The sequence below is a fragment of the Elephas maximus genome, chromosome 19 (genome assembly GCF_024166365.1).
Source record: "Elephas maximus indicus isolate mEleMax1 chromosome 19, mEleMax1 primary haplotype, whole genome shotgun sequence".
Taxonomy (NCBI): domain Eukaryota; kingdom Metazoa; phylum Chordata; class Mammalia; order Proboscidea; family Elephantidae; genus Elephas; species Elephas maximus.
In genome coordinates this window covers 19,928,285-19,951,839 of record NC_064837.1, presented here as the reverse complement: position 1 = coordinate 19,951,839, position 23,555 = coordinate 19,928,285, and the positions used below count along the sequence as shown (strand labels likewise).

The 23,555-nt window shown below is 38.8% G+C and overlaps 1 protein-coding gene across 6 annotated transcripts in view; it reads right to left on the bottom strand.

Moving 5' to 3' along the window:
• The window catches only part of SMYD4 (SET and MYND domain containing 4), a 52,530-nt gene that overhangs the window by 15,125 nt on the left and 13,850 nt on the right, over positions 1-23,555 (bottom strand). For 5 of the 6 annotated variants that reach the window (XR_007513938.1, XM_049858828.1, XM_049858826.1 and 2 more), the window contains exons 3-5: positions 9,286-9,430; positions 5,377-5,466; positions 2,811-3,972 (exon numbers count right to left, since the gene is read on the bottom strand). Coding sequence is in view for 5 of the 6 variants with exons in the window: in XM_049858828.1 (XP_049714785.1) it covers positions 2,811-3,972; positions 5,377-5,466; positions 9,286-9,430 (1,397 nt within the window). In the remaining variant the exon portion in view is untranslated. Of the gene's footprint in view, positions 1-2,810; positions 3,973-5,376; positions 5,467-9,285; positions 9,431-16,106; positions 16,214-23,555 lie in introns of all 6 variants that reach the window. The other variant, XM_049858830.1, reaches the window with a different exon arrangement.

Below are 23,555 nucleotides of genomic sequence, written 5' to 3'. Positions count from 1 at the left end.
ACTCCTTTATAAAAGTAAAATGGCTTCTTTGTTTTACTAAATATCTAACCTTGGATTCTACTGTTCCATATTAATACTAGGACCCTGATTTACGACGGCACTGGGTACTGGGCTGGGACCCTGATTTGCTTATGATTACCTGATACATATGGGTTTACCTGATACATCCTGCCCAACACTTTCTGCGTTATTTTGTTATAGGTGCCACTCTTGTAAGCAGAATGTAATTGGATTTTACTTTTTTTGGCCTATTCTGAAAGACTTGCTTAGGAACATTTAACCCACATAAGCCTACTATTATAGACTCATTTCTATCATCTTCCTCTCTCTTGATTTGTGAACAGTTTTTTAAAAATGCTTTTCCTCTAGAATGTGAGAAAGGAGTACAAGCCATTTTAAAATTGACTAGTATGATGTTACCACTGTGTGAATAAGTGTTTTTAATTAAAAAAAAAAAGTTCAAAGATGAAAGTAGCAGTAACTCATATTTTCACTTTTAGAACTAATCATTACTAAGATTTTGATATTTTTGCTTCTAGTGTTTTATTCTATGTCTGTATTTGAAAGACATCATATAAATAAGCATACATTATGCTTACGAATATTAGAACTCTGTAGATAAAGCCAAAGTCTCCAATCCCCCTTCCATTACCCACGTGGCCAGTATTGTGCTATGCATCTATTCTTCTGGTCCTTACTAAGCACAGAAAATACAGGTATCCCTGGTATCCACCCTCGCTATCTAAAAATCACTCTTAACAACTTGTGAAAATTTTTACCCAAAATTCACTACGCAAATAACAAATCAACTGTAATAAAATTTCATGCACAGGGAGGAAAAAGCATTTAGGCTACGCAACTGACTGATGGGCAGACCAATGGCGGAGGGCGGATGGGAAACAACTTCTTTTGCCCACGTGGCTCTGTCATTCTGCCCCAGGGATTCCACCAGGCTTTAGTTCCTAGTCGCTGCTCTTGCTTACCTGGAAAACAGTTTCCATAGTTTCCGGAGCTACTGAAATTTATCTTTTTGGTGTGTTCTATTAAGTATTTCAAAGGCAAGACAGATAATAAAATCAAGAGTTGGTAACTTTCTGCCACTGTAATCTGGAAGCCCCATATCTTATATTTTTATATTCAGAAAAACAAAATGAAAAAAAAAAATTTTTTTTTAAATGCAAATGAGTGTACCTGAGGGAAAAGATAACTCTGGAAAAGCACTCAATAGATGTGTTCTGGAAGATAGCAATAGCTCAAAGAAGCAAAAGAAGACAGAGAAGAAAGCAGAGGCCAGCTTGCAATGTGACCTGACAGTATCATGGGAAGAGGCCAGTGCTATTTTTGGATGTTCCATATTCTTCATAATGGGGAAGAGAGTCCTGCCCCAAAACAATGCTAGTGAGATATTTACATACCACACAACTTGGCAGTTGAATTAACATTAATGATAAAAATACACAAAAATGGTTAAGAGAATTCTACGTTACCTAATGTGAAAAAGGAGCCCTGATGGCACAGTAGTTAAGCACTCAGCTGCCAACCAAAAGGTGGCAGTTTGAACTCACCTGCTGCTCCATGGGAGAAAGACGTGGCAGTCTGCTTCTGTAAAGACTATAGCGTTGGAAACTACATGGGCAGTTCTACTCTGTCCTATAGGGTCACTAGGACTCGAAATTGGCTCGATGGCAATGGATTTGGTATGACTTTTTTGAATGTGAAAAGAGTCATGCATGCATGGTTCAGTTAAGCCACGTTTAATATTAATATACCTAAAACTCCTAGGTTAAGCTAACATGTAGTTACCCCACCAACAGGGTTAACTAGAAAATTAAGGGAAGTATACTCTGCCCTGTAGGGTCGCTATGAGTCGGAATCAACTCGACGGCACTGGGTTTGTTTTTTTTTTATACATAATGAACTGGTTGGACTGAAAGACATTTTATGCTAAAATGGGATCATACATTATTAATACTAGAAACACCATTTTTCCCTAATAATAGTTGTACCTGTTATCGGTACAGTTGTACTGAGATGTCAGTCATGAAGGTGGGCATATCCAACCTCCCCATCTAACTTAAAGAGCTTTATCTACAGAGCCAGGTTCAGGAAAGCAGGACCAGGCTGGTCTGGTTGAGAGGTGGCCCACCTGACCAAAGGACAAACCATATGTAGGCTGGCCAACAACTTACGGTGTAGTATGGTGTGAAAAGACGTGATGGGCCAGATTCCTCTCTTGGAAATTTAAAATAGAAGAATAGGAAAAAACTGTCAATTGAAAATAGAAGATTTAGAGAGTAGTTGAGTTGCATAAGTAAGTTAATATTCTGATACCTCACACAACTACAGTCCCTGCTCTCTCTGCAGTCTGGTTTGATAATTATTTCTGCCTTTCCTAAGGAAAGAACCATTTAGCTTTCTCTGAAGTCCTGTGTATATACCCTTATACTAAACCTGCTGTTACTGCTTATTTGAGTCAGTCTTCCGTCACAATTAAAAAAAAAAAAATCTCAGCAGTAATGCTTCTAACTTTTTAGAGTATTTTTACAAATATATCATCCTCACAACTCTGTAAAGTCAGGTGGGATTAAACTACCCATTTTACAGATGAGAAAACTGTGGCAGAGTGGAATCAATAATTTCTTTAGGTCACACAGCTTTTTGCTGGCACAATAATGATTATACAAGGCAGCTGTGTTTTCCCATTAGCTCACAGATTTGTTCCAACACTACTGTTTTCCCATATAGCTTTCTCCCCAAACATCAGCTACATTAAGAATACCGTAAGGCATAAAAACAGGTTTCCCTCTTACCTGTGTGTTGTATGGTAGTTATTGCCTGGGCATTACACTGAAGCTGTAACATGTGTCTCAGCATCACCACTCCCCAAATATTCAACTCTGGAGACAACACATGAGTCACTGCTGTTTTTGGCTTAGAGGACTTCAGACCTGGTTTGAGGGCCCAAAAGCTAGCTGCTTCAAGCTGCCTGCACAGTGCAGCAACACTCAGAGCACAGAGGAATTTGTGCTCTGGGCTATGGTTTTCAGTATGGGGCAAAAGATTGAAGACAGCATTATAGTTATTTTCATATTTCCCATTGATATCACATCCAGGAATTGGGGTCTCGACTATTTTACCATTTTCCTCATTCTCTCCCAGGTCATAATTGAGTGTTTTGAGCATATTCTCACTTTCAGGTAAACAGATGTCCTTGTTACCAATCTCACCACACAGCTTCCTTATGACTTTACCAACATCTTCAAACCTAGCTAAAAGAGTCACCCTCAGGGCAATGTGGCAGAAGATACCCAGTGTGAGGAGCAGCCCCCCTTGAGGACACTCCACAGTGTGGTAGAGCTCCCAGGCCTGCTGCATGCACTCTTGGCTGCAATACTTGGCATAGCTGCACTGATCACAGGGAACTGTGGCCAAAGTGTGCTTCAAGCAGCAGTGACAGTGGAGATCCCCATTGGTAACTCTGGTGTTCCACTTGCTTTCTAGACCATGGTGTAGCTGTGGCATTTCTCCTGGGTTAAGGACACTCACAAAAGCTGCCTCCTTCACCAGGAGCTCTCCTGGGAGAATGTCTTTTGTGGCAATCAGATGGCGACCTTTTAAAGGGTCTGTACATAAGCTGACAGATGATGATGCACTAGGAATTTGTTCACTCTCTTCCATTAGGTCCATATCCTTGAAAGCTTTGGTTAGAGCTGCTGGGAAGGTTTCTGAGAGATTCTCCTTTTTTTGTACCTTTGTTTTCAGACGATGTAGGTTTCTCTGCAGAACCTCAAAGTGGGAAGCTGCTAGTGTTGGTTTGGCAGCGAGTTTACTTTCAAGATCACTGATGGTCTGGCTTGCTTCCTGTAGCCTGCCCAGGGTCACCAGACACTCTGCCTTACGCAACATCATCTTGGGTTGCAATCTTTCTGGATACCCATGACTCTGGGCTCTGATGATGTCTTCAAGACATGTCTATAAACAGAAAGGAAACCCCCAATGACTCTTGGTTCCTACTCTTCAATGTCTACTGAATATCTTTTAAAAAATCTACAGGAAAGTTAAAGATTGTTAAAAACAGAGCAACTACAACCACATGCTTATTTTTTTAAATCATGTTCTACTCCTGCGTGATCTTTTAATTGAGTGATTAATAATACTGTTGAGGAAATTATTTTTAATTATCTTATGAAAAATTTCTGGTTTTATGGACAAAAAGTCTTACAGATAGAAGAACTGCAGTATGGTGATTAAGAGAGCAGGCTTTGAAGTCAAACAGACCTATACTGAAATACTGACTCTGCCTCTCACGAGCTGTATGACCTTGAGCAAGTGACTCAATTTCTCAGTGTCTTGGTTTTCTCATCTGAAAAATAGGGATACTACTACCTTAAAGGGTTGTTTTAAGGATAAAATAAGATTATATATCTAAAGTGGTAAAAGGAGTGCTCAGAACATAAGCAGTACCTAATAAGTGGTCATCGTTATTACAAGAAGGGAAATAGAAACAACTAATCTAGGGGAGCTAGAAAGGGCTAAATGTTTTGTAGGTTCTTCCACTCATTCTCTTTAGTAGTCCAGGACTTTCTCGCTTAGGGTCTAGAGTTAGATTCTTGCCCTTCTCTTTGAGTCCTCAGGACAATAAGTGTGAACTTGTGCGATTCGAACAGTCCTTAAGTCTATGGAACAATTTGGCTTTCTGTAGAATTCCAAAATGGATGAAACAGAATGCTATTTTACAGCTTATCTTTTAACCCCTCTATTACAAATCTAAGATGCCTCAGAGTTACCTTCCTAAAACATAAATCTGATTATGGTCACTTCCTAGTTTAAACAACTCCACAATTAGGGGATGAGAAGAAAGTCTCTCAAAGTCTACCCCCTCATGGGCATATACAGGCATTTCAGTGTACCTTTTAATTTTCCGCTCAAAAAAGCATATTGAGGGTGAGCTATATAATATGATAAAAAAACTAATATGATATGATATATTATAAACATGCTCTACTTGTTTAAAAGAAAAACCAAGTAAAGCTTGCAAACACTTGGAACCTGAACTATTGTTAGCAACGTATCTTACAACTGATCTCAACACTGAGAATTGCTGACCTAGTAGATACAGGCCATGGCTCTGTGGAAGGTACCATAACTCTTTCTTGTCAATCTACACAATCCCAAATGCTCACCTGTGACAGGTAAAATGAGTCAGGAGAAAGACAGTTTGGGTGGGTATCAATGTACTTCCAATTCAACCATGTGCAGCGTGGCTGAGTTGAGTGTTCTAATGTGGAAGCGGAGACGAAGGCCCAGTCCTGGCCTGATCCTCAAATGAATCCCCTACAGATTCTCTCTAGTAACACCAGGCATCCCAATACTCACTTCGTACTGGCCCAGGTGGAAGAAGGCTGCAGAGCGATTGGCATAACACAGTGAGATGGCCTCGGTGTTAGGCCTTGAATGTGATACTCCCTGTAAAACAATGGATGGGTTAAAGGTATAAAGTACTTTTTCAGGTAATAGGGGTTCTATTGCTAAAGACTGTATGAAACTGGGAGAGTTACTGAGCTTCTTTGTGCTTCAGCTGCTTTGGCTTCATTTCTAACCACCCTAGAGCATAGTTGGAGGAAATAAATATTCAAAGCACTTTGAAGATAAAGCATCAGAATGCCACAAACAATACTGAAGGTAAATGAAAAACAGAGGAAAATACTTGCAAGCATAATCCTGCATATAACAAAGGACAAGCAGCACAAATAGGAATTCACAACAGAAGAAATACAAACAGTTAATGCGTGGAAAAGAGGTGGTTAATTTAGCCAAATATATGAAAATTACCACACAAAAGGGATTTTTTTTTTTTTTCTACTATCAAATTGGCAAGGATTAATCATAGCCATAAAGGTGGCATCACTGGAGAAAAGATGAGGATTATTCAATAAAAATATTCAATAAAAAAATAGCCATTGAGAAAAAATAAAGTTGGCTCTCTATACAATAAACCCTTCATTAGGATAAACTCCAAATGGATCAAAATCTTCAGTGAAACTAACTGTAAGAGCACTAGAAGAAACGACAGGAAGAGTCTAATGTTGGAGTGAGGAACTCCTGTCTAACTATGACACATAACACACAAGTCATAAGAAAAAAGGTTAATAAATTTGACCACATAAAAATTAAAAATGTCTTCACAGCAAACACCAGTGAAAGCAACATCGAAAGACAAACAATGAACTGGAAAAAATATTCACAACTCTTATCACAGGCAGAGGGCTTATTTCCTTACTCTTTCACAAGAGTCCCTATAAATCAATACGATGACAACCAATCATCCAGTAGGAAAATCAGCAAATGACACGAATGGACAGTTCTTATGGGAAATACAGGTGGCTCTTAAATATATGGAAAAGTGCTCAACCTCACTCATAATCAGCTAAATGCAAATTAAAACTCTACTGACATATTGTTTTTGACCTATCGGATTGGCAAAGTAAATAAAATTGATAGCACACTGAGTTGGCAAAAGCAGGGGGGAGTGTAAATTGGTCCTATGATTAAGGATGGCAATTTAGCAATCTATACCAAAGTTATAAATATATATTTATTGACTCGGCTATTCTTCTACGAATTTATTTTATGATGTAATTATTTATCCTGCAGATACATGCGAAATGATACATGTGCCAAGTTTCTCATCAAGGAATTGTCTGAAATAGCCAAAGATAGGAAATGACCTAAATGCTAGTGAACAGGACACTGATTAAATAAGTGAAAATATAACAACATAATGAGATACCACGCAGCCATAAAAAAGAACGAGGAAACTCTTCATGTACTCATGTGGAATGATCTTCAAGATTATCGTTAAGTGAAAAAAGCATGGGGCAAAACAGTGTGTAAAAAAAAGTTATTTATGTAAAAAGAGGGTGTGTTCACAGGAAGATTACACTTATTTGTACACGCACAGAATATCTCTGGAAGGATACATTTACCAGTGGTGGCTTCTGGGGATGGGAAACTAGGTGACTAGGCGCCAGGGGAAGTAGACCTCGCTGGATAGTCTTGAACCTTTTGGATTCTAACTATGTGAACATATTTCTTATTAAAAATAAATAGAACTACTACTACTAGTAATATAACCATACCAAAACCAAAAACCAAACCTGTTGCCACTGAGTTGATTCCGATTCATAGTGACCCCACAGGACAGAGTAGAACTGCTCCCTAGAGTTTCCAAGGAGCACCTGGTGGATTTGAACCTTTTGGTTAGCAGCTGTAGCTCTTAGCCACTATGCTATCAGGCTTTCCAAATATAACCATAATAACTAGTATTTGCTTAGGATATGGAGAAATGAATACTCTCGTACTCCACTAAAGGAATGTTAGCTAGTTCTTTTCTGGAGAACAATTCAGCAGCGAGTACCAAAGGCCTTAAAAAATACTTTCCCTTTGACCTAGAAATTGCCCTTCTAGGAATTTATCCTAAAGAAATAATCAGATGTGCATAAATATTTACATAGATTAAGATGTTCATTGCAGCATTATGATATCAAACAATTTGCCATATCACCCATCGACTGCTGTCGAGAGATTCTGATTCATCACGACCCTATAGGACAGAGAACTGCCCCGTAGGGTTTCCAAGGCTGTAAATCTTTACGGAAGCATACTGTCACCTCTTTTTCCCATGAGTGGCTGGGGGGCTCAAACCACTGACCTTTCGGTTAGCAAACCGCTGCACCCCTGGGCTCCTTTTGCCAACATCAGATATTAAATCAAGTACCATACTTCTCTGTAACGGAACATGAAGCCAGCAGTAAAAAAAAAAACCATGTTCTAGTAGAAAAGTTAATAACATGAGGAAATGGTCACAATAAATTGTTGAGAGGAAAAGCAGGTTACAAAATATTAAGTACAGCATCATCCCAATTTGTAAAAGAAAAATGTATTTTCAGAGGAAAAAGTCTGACTGGATGGATAGAAGCAAAGATGTTAACAGTGTCCATCACTAGTTACAGGATTTTTTTACTCTTTATGCTTCTCTACATTTTCCAAAGTAAACATAACATTACTTTTACAATCAGACAAAAACAACACATATTATCTTAAAAAACAAAGAAAATAGCAGCTTTACATAGAATTGCAAAGTACTATAATCAGCAAAGCACTAGGCTCATCTGCCTCGACATCCTGAGCAGACATTCAGTTTTTGCCTGACTTCACTTGTTACTTTACCTGTTTTTCTTGAGCTTCCCATGTGATCATATTTATGATGCACACGCATGAAGGTGAAGAGATCTATTAGCTCTGAAAAAGAACTATTAGCCACTTATCGCTGGATCGTTACATTTAATGGATTTTAATCCTTCAGCAATCACTAAAGCTTATACTATTTAGCTAAATACTTTGTTATAACTCCAAATCAGGGCTTCTTTCAGCTGCAAAAGCTACTGTTGTAGGTCTGATCATTTTGGGAAAGCTAATTCCAAACTTTAAGCACAGCCTGTCCAAGACTCAGAGTTGCAGTACCTTTCAAATCTCCATTTTTAAAAAAATATATTAAATCACAGACGAGGTGCAAGGGATTGGTACACTCTTTCTGTAGGCTCGTATAAATCTTTTAAAAGTTATGGAAGGAAGACTCAGAGGGGATCCTGTTCTAGTTCCTACTATGGAAGCAGGGGAGTAACATTGTTAAGGGCCTTGATTCTTCCTCAAAACCTAGCTTGGTGATCGTTAAACCACAGTCACACAACAAACATTTGCTGATGGCCGCTCATATGAGCATGTTCACTGACAATCTTCAAAATGGAGTTCAACTGGGCTGTGGACAATGAACTCATTTTTCTTTCTGCATCTAAGTCAGACTGGTTGTAAGCGAACACTGTGGCTAACCATGATCTAGCTGTTCTCTAAATCAGGACTAACAGTCTTCATCAGTCATTCAGACAGGAAAGGCATACAGTTCAATGAGAGCTGACAGACATGAACAAGGAAGGGCAAGGAGTATAAGAAACCTATTGCTATAAGGAGTCTGAAGGTATGTGGGAAAGGAATACAGGAACAGAAGTTTCTTGATGGCATTCAGGACATATGATACAAACTACCCTTTGTTTCAGAATATAACCAATAGCAGAATTCTGCCAGGTTTTCTTTTCCAAATCCAAACCACAAATTACAGACAAAGCTAACACTGGCTACAAAAGTCAGCAATATGGCTCAATCTTCTGAAGAAATACATATTATTAAGTCATTGAGACAGCTCCTCCTGCTGGGCTGAGAGTGTCTTACCTTAGAGTACAACACTGCTGCTCCCATATAATCCTTCTCTTGAAATTTTTTGTTTCCTTCTTCTTTGTAGAAAAGGGAAGCGTTGGGGTCCTTTCCCACCAAGTAACCTCTAGAAAGTCTTTTCAAAACCATTTCATCTTCAGGTCTTCATGAAGAAAGAAAGAAAAAACAAACAGAAGTGTTGAAATCAAACACCCATGCTCCAAAAGAAAAAACAAACAAAAACACCAAGCCCACTGTCCTCAGGTTGATTCCGACTCATGGCCACCCTGCAGGACAGAGTAGAACCACCCCATAGGGCTTCCAAGGCTGTAAATCTTTTCGGAAGCAGACTGCCACATCTTTCTCCCGCAGAGCGGCTGGTGAGTTTGAACTGCAGACCTTTCAGTTAGCAGCCAAGCACTTAACCACTGCAGCACTAGGGCTCCCCTAAATCGAGCATGGACTTGTTGCTTCAAGGAAAGCTCCTAACCAAAGCACCTGAAACAAGAGCACGTGCCTGCAAAACATTGGAACATATGGGGTAGGGGTTGTAGGTATTATGTAATGTGACTGGAGGAAAAAATGTTGTGGTTTTAGAGACACAGGGACTGGATTTTCTATTTAGAGGACAAAGTTGCCATTTTTTTTTTCCTCTTTATCTCATGATTACCGACCAATGAATCATCCCTTGGATACACATTATAAAGGAGCTTTGGTATGGAGAATGAGATATTACACAAAGCCTTTTTATCAAGGAGTATTTGCCACTTAAACTGTGTTAAAAATACTTGAGTGAATGGCTGACAGAGAAAGATAACCAATCACTATCATCTGAGCTAAGGAAAAAAGTCACATCTATACACACGAATGGGAAGACTCCTGGTGATATTCTAGAACTTAGGAGTATCTGAGAACACAGCATTTAAGAAATCAGCAAAATTAACTGGCCTGATTTTTGTTTTTAAGAAGACGGTGAGGCAGGACTACAATGCTTCCTTATTTTCTATCAAATTGAGCTTGGACTGTTCTGTGTAGCTTTTGAGACTTTTATGACACAGACATGGTCAACTCATTCATCTCTCATCAATTCCCACCAGTTACTCTAAGTTCTAGTAAGCAAGGTGTCCTTATAGTTTTCACAAGAGCATACCATCCTCATTTCTACTTCTGTTCTTTTGTTAGTGTCCTCTCCTAGATTCCCATTTCTTTATTTAAATCCTCTTTTAAAGGCCTTTCTCCTTATAATCTTCTTTCACTGCTCTTATGAATGATGAACTTTTCCTTTTCTGAACTGTAGCCGATTGCAGGTATAGTCTGCACCATACAGTTTTTAAACATTCAATTGTCCACCAATTGTTACGTCTTGTTAGTTCTGTCCCTCTTCAGTTAGCCTATGAGGTCTTTAAAGGCAGAGACAGTTCAATTAAAATTCTCTCACATTTAATCTTAGTTTCAACAGAGGTTTTTGAGTCCCTCCCTGGGCCTAAGACCATACTGGCACAGAGTAGGTGCTCAGCATATTCACTGTCAGGGAAGAAAAAATACTATTGGTATGGTTTGGCATCAAATCTTGGGTTCAGAGACACATCTGTGTGTAGTCAGATGCACCTTCATGGTAGGCCTATAATAGCAGTTCTCAAAGTGTGGTCTGAGGATCTCTGGGCACCCCTGAGACCCTTTCAGGGTATCCAAAAAGTAAAAATCATACATGGGTAAATGACACATTCCAAGACCAAAATAAACCAAAAAAACAAAAACCCCCATTGCCATTGATTCCGACTCATAGTGACCCTATAGGACACATAGGGTTTCCAGGGAGTGGCTGATGGATTCGAACTGCCAACCTTTTGGTTAGTAGCCAAGCTCTTAAGCACTGCACCACCAGTGCAAGATGGATTTTAGTATATCAGAGTATGAAATTTCATTTGTAGTTTCAAATTCCATCTTCCAGCTAGCCTTTCAGGAACTACCACCTGTTGAGTTTTGGTGCAGTACCAAGAAGAATGTCTTCAATTACATGAAAGGGTCATACAGGCTCTCCTTTTTTCAACTACTTATCTGCGTGAGGCCAGATTTTCTTCATATGTTTTAACCAAAACAACACTGCAACAGATGGAATACAGATGCAGATATGACCATCCAACCGTTCTCTGTTAAGTCATAAAGAAATTGTGAATATGTGAGACAATGTCAGTCTCACTCTTGCTTGTATTTTGGAAGATAAGATTATTACGATATGTTATTATGTTAAGACATAACGAGATCATTATTTTTTTAAATTAGTACTATTTTTAAATTCCTCAATTTTAATTTCTAATACAATAAATGGTAAATATTAGCAGATATAAGTCACATAAACAAAAGTCCTTAAAAACAAACAAAAAACAAATCTCTTTGAGGGCCTCAATAATTATTAAGAATAAAAAGGGTTTCTGAGACCAAAAGCATCTGAAAACCATTGACCTATGACAAAGCCTTTCCTCGCATTAAAAAAAAACTTTCTTTTTTATTGTGCTTTAATGGGTACTGGGTGGGTAAGTGAAAGTTTACAATTCAAGTCAGTTTCTCATACGAAAACTTATATACATATTGTTATGTGACCCTAGTTTCTCTCCCTACAATCTGACAGCACACTCCTTCTCTCTACCCTGTATTTCCCATGTCCATTCAACCAGCTCCAGTACCCCTCTGCCTTCTCATCTCACCTCCAGACAGGAGCTGCCCACATAGTCTCATGTGTCTACTTGAGCTAAGAAGCACACTCCTCACTAGTATGATTTTATGTCTTATAGTCCAGTCTAATCTTTGTCTGAAGAGCTGGCTTTGGGAATGGTTTTAGTTTTGGGCTAACAGAGAGTTCAGGGGCCATGACCTCTGGGGTCCCTCCAGTCTCAGTCAGACCATTAAGTCTGGTCTTTTAACTAGAATTTGAGGTCTGCATCCCACTTTTCTCCTGCTCCATCAGGGATTCTCTGTTGTGTGCCCTGTCAGAGCAGTCATTGGTGGTAGCCAAGCACCATCTAGTTCTTCTGGTCTCAGGCTGATGGAGTCTCTCGTTTATGCGGCCTTTTCTGTCTCTCGGGCTCTCATACTTCCCATGTGTCTTTGGTGTTCTTCATTCTCCTTTGCTCCAGGTGGGATGAGACCAATTGATGTATCGCTTGCTAGCTTTTAAGACCCCAGACGCCACTCACCAAAGTGGGATGCAGAATGTCTTAATACATTTTGTTACGTCAACTGACCTAGAAGTCCCCTGAAACCATGGTCCCCAGGCCCTGCCCCTGCTACTCTGTCCCTTGAAAAGTTTGGTTGTATTCAGGAAACTTCCTAGCTTTTGGTTTAGTCCAGTTTTTCTGACTTCCCCTGTATTGTGTGTTGTCCTTCCCTTCATCTAAAACAATTCTTACGTACTATCTCGTTAGTGAATACCCTTCTCCATCCCTCCCCATCTTCGTAACCATCAAAGAATGTTTTCTTCTGTACTTAAACCTTTCCTTGAGTTCTTATAATAGTGGTCTCATACAATATTTGTCCTTTCGCGACTAATTTCAGTCAGCATAACGCCTTCCAGATTCCTCCATGTTATGAGATGTTTCAGGGATTCATCATTGTTCTTTACTGTTGCATAGCATTCCATTGTGTGAATATGCCATAATTTGTTTATCCATTCATCCGTTGATGGGCACCTTGGTTGTTTCCATCTTTTTGCTATTGTAAACAGTGCTGCAATGAACATGGGTGTGCATATATCTACTCATGTGAGGGCTCTTATTTCTCTAGGATATATATCCCAACGAGTGGGATTGCTGGATCGTATGGTAGTTCTACTTCTAGCTTTTTAAGGAAGCACCAAATCAACTTCCAAAGTGGTTGTACCATTTTACATTCCCATCAGCAGTGTGTAAGTGTTTCAGTCTCTCCACAACCTCTCCAACATTTATTATTTAGTGTTTTTGGATTAATGCCAACCTTGTTGGGGTGAGATACATTTTGTAAATTGTGCTTTAGATGAAGGTTTACACAGCAAATTAGTTTCTCATTAAACAATGAACATACATATCGTTTTAATACATTGGTTACCAACTCCACGACGTGTCAACACTCTCCCCTTCTCAACCTTGGGTTCCCCATTTCCATTCACCCAGCTTTCCTGTCCCCTCCTGCCTTCTTGTCCTTGCCCCTGGGCTGGTTGCTTTCCTAGCATTTCTGATGCAGGCAGACAGGTTATCCTATGAGCCCCTGTTTCTTATACTGTTCTAAAGTACATGATGTTAGAATCATTTAAGGCTGATTTTAAAGTAAAAAGTATTAAAAACAAAAGGGCACTTGATACATAATGAGGATGTAACCATCATGATCTTTATGTATTAAATAACATAGTATCAAAATACATAAAGCAAAAATTCCAAGAAATGAAAGGAGAAATTCATCAAAACACAGCAACTGTAGGAGTCTCTCTTTATGACCCTATGTCAGATCGAGTAGGCCAAAAAAAAGTATGTATTATTTTGAACTGGCTCGGAAAAATAATGTATGCGTGTGGGTATAAAGAGAGAAAAAGTGGCGGAGGGGAGAAAGAGAATGAATCATTAAGTAAATGTAGTAAAATGTTATCAATTGGGGAACCTGGAATAAGGGTATATAGGAATTCTTTGTACTTTTTTTTGCAACTTTTCTGTAAGTCTGAAATTATTTCAAACTAAAAAGTTATAAAAAACGTACAAATGAGCTATATAATAAATTAATAAAGGTGATCTAATATGTAAATAAACAAACATACATACACATACTTATAATAGAGAATATGCCTTCTCCCAATGGGGAGAAATAGCGTAGAATGACCTAGCCTACACTCTTTGCCTATAGTGCAATAAAATAAAATATGAATAACGGAAGTGGAGACAAAAAACATGGGAACTAAAAACTCTCTTAAACAACTCATGAGTCAAAGAAGAAATAGAAAATCAAAACTGCAGAATGTCTAGAAAAGTTTCTTGAAATTTCTGCATATGTAAGAATAATTTCAAGTGTAAGAATCTGCACAAAGTCAATTCCTATGAGGTGGAAGTCAAATTATATCCCCGATTTCTACATTCTCCAAGCTGCTGCACCACTCCCTCTCTGACACTGGCCATTCTCCCTTCCCTCAGCACTCTCCTCGTCCCCATTTGTGTTTGGCAATTCACTGCAACATCTCACTGAACTGTACTTACAATTAAGTGGTTTATTAAGGAACAGCCCACAACTCGGGATCAAGATCACAGGCTACAATTCAGGATCTAGATCAGGAAGCATGCGGGCAGTCTCCCTTCTTCAGTGCAGGACAGCTCTCTCAGTTCCTCTTAGCCAACCTGAGGCCAGGCTCCTTTCAGTCCGAGGACACGCTCTTCTCAGCGCCCTGAGGACAGGCTCCTCTTGGCCCTGCCATCTGTCACCACAGGCTCTGCTGCTGGGCCCCTTCCGGTCCTGCTGCCCTCTGTAGTGTTACAGCCCTTGACCAGCGTTACAACTTTTAGGAGGTTCCTTGCCTCCTCTCTCTGCCTCTTCTCTCTGCTGCTTCTTTCTTTCTTCTGCTTCTTTCTGCTACTCCTCTTCTTGCTTCTCTCTACCTCAAATCTCTGTGGGGCTGGCTGCTTGAATACACAAACTCATTGTCAATTTCCAGACATGGCACTCCCACCAAGGCCACGAACTGACCAATGCCCTCTCAGCAGGCCACAGACACTTCATTTGCATAGTAGGCAAGGCTGGGCTACAACTCACCTCATGTGCATAGTCTATTGACCAATCCCCACAAGGCGCATACCAATCACAAGGCAGGTTGCAGCCAAGGGCCAGACAAAAAGTATCAAAGGAAGCTGTTTACAATTTACCCAGGAAATGCCAATCAATCTGGACAAAAGTAATAAACCCTCTAGAGTTGAAAACTAGGGCAAAGGTAACCCCTCAGGGCTTAGGGAAAAAAATCTCTCAAACTGTTTCTCCAAAAAACCAAGGCAAAAGGCCACATAAGGGAACTCATTTCACTAGTTTACAAAGATGCACAGTAAGAAATACATTGTGACTCAGTGTGATGTCTATGTGTATGTATATCAAGTTTTCACAAAACATTAGTTATCTTTTCTAAGTATATTAAAGTAAAAACAGAGTATATATAAGATTTTATTTAATTATTTAAATAATTATTTAATTCAACAGGTATGCTTGCCTATTCTCATTTTATTCTAGTCCAGAACATATGCAGACAATACACCATGGAGTGTGTTCTTTTTTGTTTCGTTTTAAATTAATTTAAACCTGAAAATTCCAGTTCAAACAAAAAATTGGAAAGAAGCATAATGGCAAAACTCTTTTTAGCTGACAATGGATATTCTTTAAACTTAATCTAAAATGATGATAACTCAATGCTTTATAACTGTTCTTCAGTGTAATTAAAAACTAAGCTGCATTAATTCATTTTTTTCTTCAGGCACCAAGTTTAACTCAATAATTGATTCAGAGTTTTGAAAACCAAATAGATGTTTTCTTCTTATGTTTCAAAATTTTTTTCTAGAATGTTACGATGAAAAATTTGAGCAGGAAGTAAGAAAGAACAGTCTTTCTAACTTTAATTCCATTCCCACTGTCTATACTAATAATGATCTCTTCTGTATGTAGCAACATGTTTGAGAACATGTGGTAGTTAGGGTGATCACATGGAAGCTTTACTTGCTATAACACTAGAAATTACAGAATCCTTGGATATGTTTGACATGTTAAAATCTGTAACTGTTTTGTCCTTGCACTTTCAAATATTCATTAAAAATGCCAAAAATATCTACATGTGCCAACTTTGTTACCTGATATCATCTTAAAAAATACTCTGCTCAGGAAGTTCTCTTGAAACCATCAACGAAATGTGGCGATGTACTTAGTGAGTACAGTTAATAATGGCTAGCTTCCCTACCTGTGAAAACAAATTTCGAGAAGTTGATTATTCAATGAGTGTCCTGAAAAAATATTAACAACTTTCACTACATTTTTGTATACACCCGGAGACCCAGGAGATTTATCTGGGCGCCACAACTCTATAGTTCCGTGTAGCTTCCAACTTTCAAAAAAAAGTTAACTCTGTTTTCTAGTCATATCTACTGCTCTATCACTTGGAAATCATTTAAACGATCAACAGTGCACTTTTCCGATTTGTTAATAACTATAATCCAGTTGTGTAAGATTAAATTTCAATAACTCAATAAAAAATAAAAAACCAAACCCGTTGCCATTGAGTCGATTCCAACTCACAATGACCCTGTAGGACATAGTAGAACTGCCCCACAGGGGTTCTAACGAGTAGCTGGTGGATTTGAACTGCCTATCTTTTGGTTAGCGGCCGAGCTCATAACCACTGTGCCACCAGGGTTCACCATAACCCAATAAATCCGCCTTGAAATCATTCTGTTACACATATCTGATATAAACTAAAAATATTACGTCTTGTAATATCAAAGTGGATTGCTAAATCTACACCAGAATGTAATTATATGATACATATTGCTTCTAAATGACCCATAACAGTCCACATTTGGCAATATATTGTGTTACAACTAATAGAATGTTTAAGTTATCAGCTACTTTTCAGAAAAAATCACACACACCATTTCCAGCTTGAAGGAATAATTTTTTCTTTTATCATGTGTGTGAAGCACTTTCTCTTGCCACATAACACGAATTAAATACAACTGTAATAAGGCTTTTTTTTTTTTTTTGTAATAGTTACAGAGAAGCCCTAATGGTGCAGTGGTTAAGAGCTACAGCTGCTATCAAAAGGTCAGCAGTTTAAATTCATCAGTCGCTCCTTGGAAACCCTATGGGGGCACTTCTGCTCTGTGCTACAAGGTCGTTATGAGTCAGAATCAACTCGATGGTAACAGGTTTGGTTTTTAAACAGTCATAGAACAACTAAAAAATTTTGAGAGTAACTTGCCTTTTTAATCTTTCTTTGAAAAATCTTTGGGGAGCTTACCGACAAGTTTAGCATTCTGTGTTTCAGGCTCTTTGTAATTTTGAAGGTGTGATGTTTTCATTTTCAAGGATACTATTACAAACAGTCCTTAAGGTCTATCATTTTTATTAGCTTTTATTTATTTGTTAAAACCATATTTTAAATAATCTTCATTATAAAGCCTTGCACTTATTCTTGATTTCATCTCAAGTCAAAGTTTGCCAATCAAAATCAACATTTTTCTCAACACTATTTCCACTTCTAGATCCAGCAGCTGAACTTGAACATGCTTCTGTATTTTTCACTTGCTCATTCCTTTTTTCTTCTAATAATAAAATGATCTATCTTAAACACTACTGCAAACTTGAAAAATAAATCACTAATAACATTCTTATAAAAAACATGCTGAACATTGTAATACACTTAGAAGAGATTCAAAGCCTTACGTCAAAAACATTCTCCTATATTTTGCTTCACAACTAACTTTAAATTACATTATTTTACAATTATCCCTCCTATTCAAGGACGGTCAAATTATTCAGCACATACTAGAATATCAAGTAGATTCCAGTGAACAAAAGACCAAGTGCCCTATTCTTAGCCAATGCATGTACTCATCACATTCCTGCCTTCTCTAACACAGCTCTTTGTCAGTGGCTGTTGCACAATGCACTCTGAAATCTTCAATTCCATTCCATTACGGGAAAAAGATGCTGGCTGCAATCCACTAAACTGAATAAATGGCCTACTAATAAGGCACAACCCACAGTTAGAAATCCTGGTCCAGAAAACAGAAATGTAAAAATACAACAAGGAAAAATTCTATGGTCTATATGAAAAGGAATCAGCTCTTTAGAGGAAAGGCTGCTTCCAGGTCTGAGTCGGGAAATATACAAGATGAACCTAGAACATCTTTTCATATCAGAAAGCATGGAAGCTCTCAAAGACTATAAGAGTCCCATTAAAAAGACATGGGAGCCAAGTTGAGAAAGTTCCCAGTGGCTAAAGATAGGGCAATTTGTGTATTAATAGCGATAATAACTACAATGGATTAAAACACATCATATATGTTTATTTTCATTATTTTATAACAATACTAAAAGAAATCTCAATTCATTGCTTATCTTTGGAAGATGCTAGGAAACCAACTCATTTTGAAAACTTGTAGGTAAAGGAAAGAAACAAGCATTTATCCTGCCTTTCCTTTTGTTACCTCATAGTAAAAAGCTGATCTCATTTATTACTGTAAAAATATTTATCTAGTAAATAAAAAGATTGTGATTGTTAAGGTTGTGTGTCAACTTTGTTGGGCCATTTTTCTCGGTAGTTTGACAGTTATGATGTAACCTGGCAGTCGTATAATGATGTAATCACCTCCATGATGGGATCTGCTGTGAGCAGCCAATCAGTTGAAAGGGAGTTTCTTTGCAGGTGTGGCCTGCAACCAACATAGGTGGATTTTCCGGTAAGGGTCATAGGCTTTCGCTCACTCTGGATACTGCAGCTGGCTCCTGTATACCTGACTTCCGGTTTTTGGGACTTGAGTAGCAGCTTACCCGCCGTCCTGCCTGTTGATCTTGGGATTCATCAGTCTCTACAGCCTGTGAGCCAGCGCCCTGCTGTCTGACCTGCTGATCTTGGGTTTGCCAGCCCCTGTAGCTACGTGAGTCAGAGGAGAAGCCTCCTGCCTGACCCACGGACTTGGGACTTTCCAGCCTTTACAATCTCATGAGCCATTTCCTTGATAGAAATCTTTATATATGTTTATACACTTTACTGGTTTTACCCCTCTAGAGAACCCAGCCTAAGACAAAGGGAATGACAGAATATCACAGTTTTGCAGCTCCTTGCACTTTTATGTTTTAGAGATGGCTTCTTTCCTGAAACCTCATGAACCAACCTCCACCAGCTTCAAACTTTTCTTCTGCAGCTTCTTCACCTCTCCCAGCCTTCATAGAATTAAAGGGGGTTAGAGCTTGTTCTGGATTAGGTTTTGGCTTAAGGGAATGCTGTGGCTGGTTTGATCTTCTATCCAGAATAAGGCTGTTTCACATTCAGAACTTGGCTAACCGTTTGGTGTAAGAGGCCTAGCTTTCGGCCTACCTCAGCTTTTGACATGCCTTCCTCACTAAGCTTGATCATTTCTAGCTTTTGATTTTTTGACTCTTCCTTTCACTTGAACACTTTAGAGGCCACTGTAAGGTTATTAATTGGCCTAATCTCAATACTGTCCTTTCTCAAGGAATAGGAGGCCTGAGGAGAGGGAGTGGGATGGGGGAACAGATGGTCGGTGGAGCAATCAGAACACCCACAACATTTATCAATTAAGTTCGCCATCTTACGTGGGCACCATTCAAGGCATTCCAAAAACAATTATAAGAGTAACATCAAAGAACACTGATCACAGATTAACAAAACAGATATAATAATAGTTTGAAATATTGTGAGAATTACCAAAATGTGACAGACACAAAGTGCTGTTGGAAAAATGGCACTGTTCTTCTCTAGTGATTGGTCCGTCCTGATGATGTGTTGTTGCTGTTGTTGTTAGGTGTGATGTTCTGACTCATAGCGACCCTAGGTACAACAGAACGAAACACTGCCTGGTCCTGTGCCATCCTCACAGTCTTTGCTATGCTTGAGTTCACTGTTGCAGCCACTGTGTCAATCCATCTCCTTGAAGGTCTTCCTCTTTTTTGCTGACCCTCTACTTTACCAAGCATGAGGTCCTTCTCCAAGGGTTGTTTCCTTCTGATAACATGTCCAAAGTATGTGAGATGAAGTCTCGCCATCCTTGCTTCTAAGGAGCATTCTGGCTATACTTCCTCCATTACTGATTTGTTTGTTCTTCTGGCATTCCATGGTATATTCAATATTTTTCACCAATACCACAATTTGAATAAGTCAATTCTTTTTTGGTATTCCTTATTCATTGCCTAGCTTTTGCATGCATAAGAGGCAACTGAAAACCCCTTGACTTGGGTCAGGCACACCTTAGTCATCAAAGCGAAATCTTTGCGTTTTAAGACTTCAAATAGGTCTTTGCCACTGATTTGCCCAATGCAATAAGTCACTTGATTTTTTGGTTGCTGCTTCCATGGGCAATGTTCATTCATCCAAGTACAATGAAATCTTTGACAACTTCATTTTCTTCACCATTTATCATGATGTTGTTTATGGGCCCAGTAGTGAGGATTTTTGTTTTCTTTATGTTGAGGTATAATCCATACTGAAGGCTATAGTCTTTGATCTTCATCACTTAGTGCTTCACGTCCTCTTCGCTTTCTGCAAGCAAGGTTGTGTCGTCTGCATATTTCAGGTTGTTAAGTCTTCCTCCAATCCTGATGCCATGTCCTTTTTCATATAGTCCAGTTTCTTGCATTATTTGCTCAGAATATTCTGAATATCATTTATGGACCTAAGAAAATTCAATATTATAAACCACTATCATCACTATCCTATTTGATGCTCAAATTGGCCCAAATTTGGCCAGTGGGACGCCTTCAAGTTGGCTCCTGTGTTCCACTGATTTTTTTTTTTTTAATATAAATCTATTAATCTTTGATTACTTTCTTGCTTTCTGGCACAATAAGGTATTCTACTCAAACCAGTACAAAATTTAAAAAAAGCAGTAAGGCAGTGAGTGAGCATAAAGAGGCTCCTACAACAAACATTCTAAAAGAAGGCCTGGTGATGCTATGGCTGCTAACTAAAAGGTTAGAAGTTCAACCGCCCCCCGCCCCCCGCCAGCAGTTCTGCAGGAGAAGGACCTGGTGACGTGTTCCTGTAAAGATTACAGTGAAGGAAACCCTATGGGGCAGTTCTACTCTGTCACATGGGATCCCTACGAGTCAGAATCAACTCAATGGCACCTGTGATGGCTAAGATTGTATGTCAACTTGGGTGGGCCAAGACTCTCGCTTTCATATGTGATCACCCCCATAACAGGATCTGATGTGAGTAGCCAATCAGTTGAAAGGGAGTTTCCTTCGGCGTGTGCCCTGCATCAATATATAAGTGGATATTCTGGCTTTTGCTTTCTCTGGATCCTGCAGCTGCCTCCTTTTTGTCTGACTTCCAGTTCTTAAGACTTAAACTAGCAGCTTATCTGCCAATCTTGGAATCTGTCAATCTTCACAGCCTGTGAGCCAGAGCCCTGCTCTCCCACCTGCTGATCTGGGGTTCGCCAGTCCCTCCGGATATGTGAATCAGGAGAAACCTCTATCCTGACCCATAGACTTGGGACATTTTGGCCTCTACAAGCGCGTGAGCTGTTTCTTTCATGTAAATCTCTCTCTGTATATATTAATATGCTTTACTGGTTTTGCCTCTCTAGAGAACCCAGCCTAAGACAGCACCTAACAACAACAACACCACCACGATACCCTAGGAGATTATCAACTGGAGGCGGAGGGTCATCAAAAGATTTTCGATATTGATGGAAGGTACCTATTTTGGGAAAACATCCCTCAAGGAACGTAAATTGGCAAGAAAGAAAAGAGTATGCCTGCTTTTAAATTTTAAAGGGCTAATTCATACTTTTATTTAATGGGTGTCTATATGCAGATCAGAAATTTAGAACTTTTTGGTCACTTTGGATTAGGATTACATAGTTATATGAACAACTCTTCAGAGCTAACTTGTTCTTAAGTAGGGAAGTTTGGGGATGAAATAGTGACAGTGGTTACATACAGCAAATAAACATGGAGGTAATTATTAACAGAGTAAACAAGAGTTGGACGAGAAAGGAAATGTAATTCAAAGCATACATCATGGTTCACGTGAGAAGTACACAGTCATGATAATGTATGCATTGAACACTGGTTTAGCCAAAACTATATTACATTAGTTATGTTATAGAATAAGTGATAATATAGTTATAATGAAACAATGATGGAAAAACAAAGTACATACACGACTTGTGGCTTGAGAAAGCTAAATTTGACATCCAAAACTAAAAAGTCAAGAATAGCATACTATTTAATAGCAGTAACAGCACACTATTTAAAAATGTAAAATTAAATTCTAGAAGAAACAGTTAAAATAATTTAAAATAGTTGTTTCTGGAGAAGAGGAATTAAGAATGGAGATGGGTGGGACAGAAGGTTGCTGTTTTACTTTATAAACTTTGAAGTACTATTCGACTACTTAAACTATATGTAAGTATGTTACTTTGATAAAAATTTAAACTAAAAAAGGGAAATATTTCTACTGAAATAAGGCATCAGGTCTACATAGCATTGCAGGATTTTCCTATCAGCCTTTAAGATCACATAATCCCTACATTATATACGCTATTTTAGAGCACAGAAAAAGATGAGAAAGGCTGTGAAGAGACTGGAGCACTTACACACCACTTGTTGGAATGTAAAATGGTACAACCACTTTGGAAATCGATTTGGTGCTTCCTTAAAAAGCTGGAAATAGAACTACCATACGATCCAGCAATCCCACTCCTCGGAATATATCCTAGAGAAATAAGAGCCTTTACACAAACAGATATATGTACACTCATGTTTACTGCAGCACTGTTTACAACAGCAGAAAGATGGAAACAACCAAGGTGCCCATCAACGGATGAATGGATAAAAAATTGATAAATAAATTATGGTATATTCACACAATGGAATACTACGCATCGATAAAGAACAGTGATGAATCTGTGAAACATTTCATAACGTGGGGGAACCTGGAAGGCATTATGCTGAGTGAAATTAGTCAGTTGCAAAAGGACAAATATTGTATAAGACCACTACTAAAAGATCTTCAGAAATAGTTTAAACTGAGAAGAACACATCCTTTTGTGGTTACGACGGGGGGAGGGAGGGTGGGAGAGGGGTATTTTACTGATTAGATAGCAGATAAGAACTACTTTAGGAGAAGGGAAGGACAACACTCAACACAGGGGAGGTCAGCACAACTGGACTAAACCAAAAGCAAAGAAGTTTCCTGAATAAACTGAATGCTTTGAAGGTAAGCGAAACAGGGGCAGGGGTTTGGGGACCATGGTTTCAGGGGACATCTAAGTCAATTGGCATAACAAAATCTATTAAGAAAACATTCTGCATCCCACTTTGAAGAATGGCGTCTGGGGTTTTAAACGCTAGCAAGTGGCCATCTAAGATGCATCAAGGAGTCTCAACCCACCTGGATCAAAGGAGAATGAAGAACACCAAGGACACAAGGTAATTACAAGCCCAGGAGACAGACAGGGCTACGTGAACCAGAGGCTACATCATCCTGAGACCAGAAGAACTAGATGGTGCCCAGCCACAACTGATGACTGCCTTGACAGGGAACACAACAC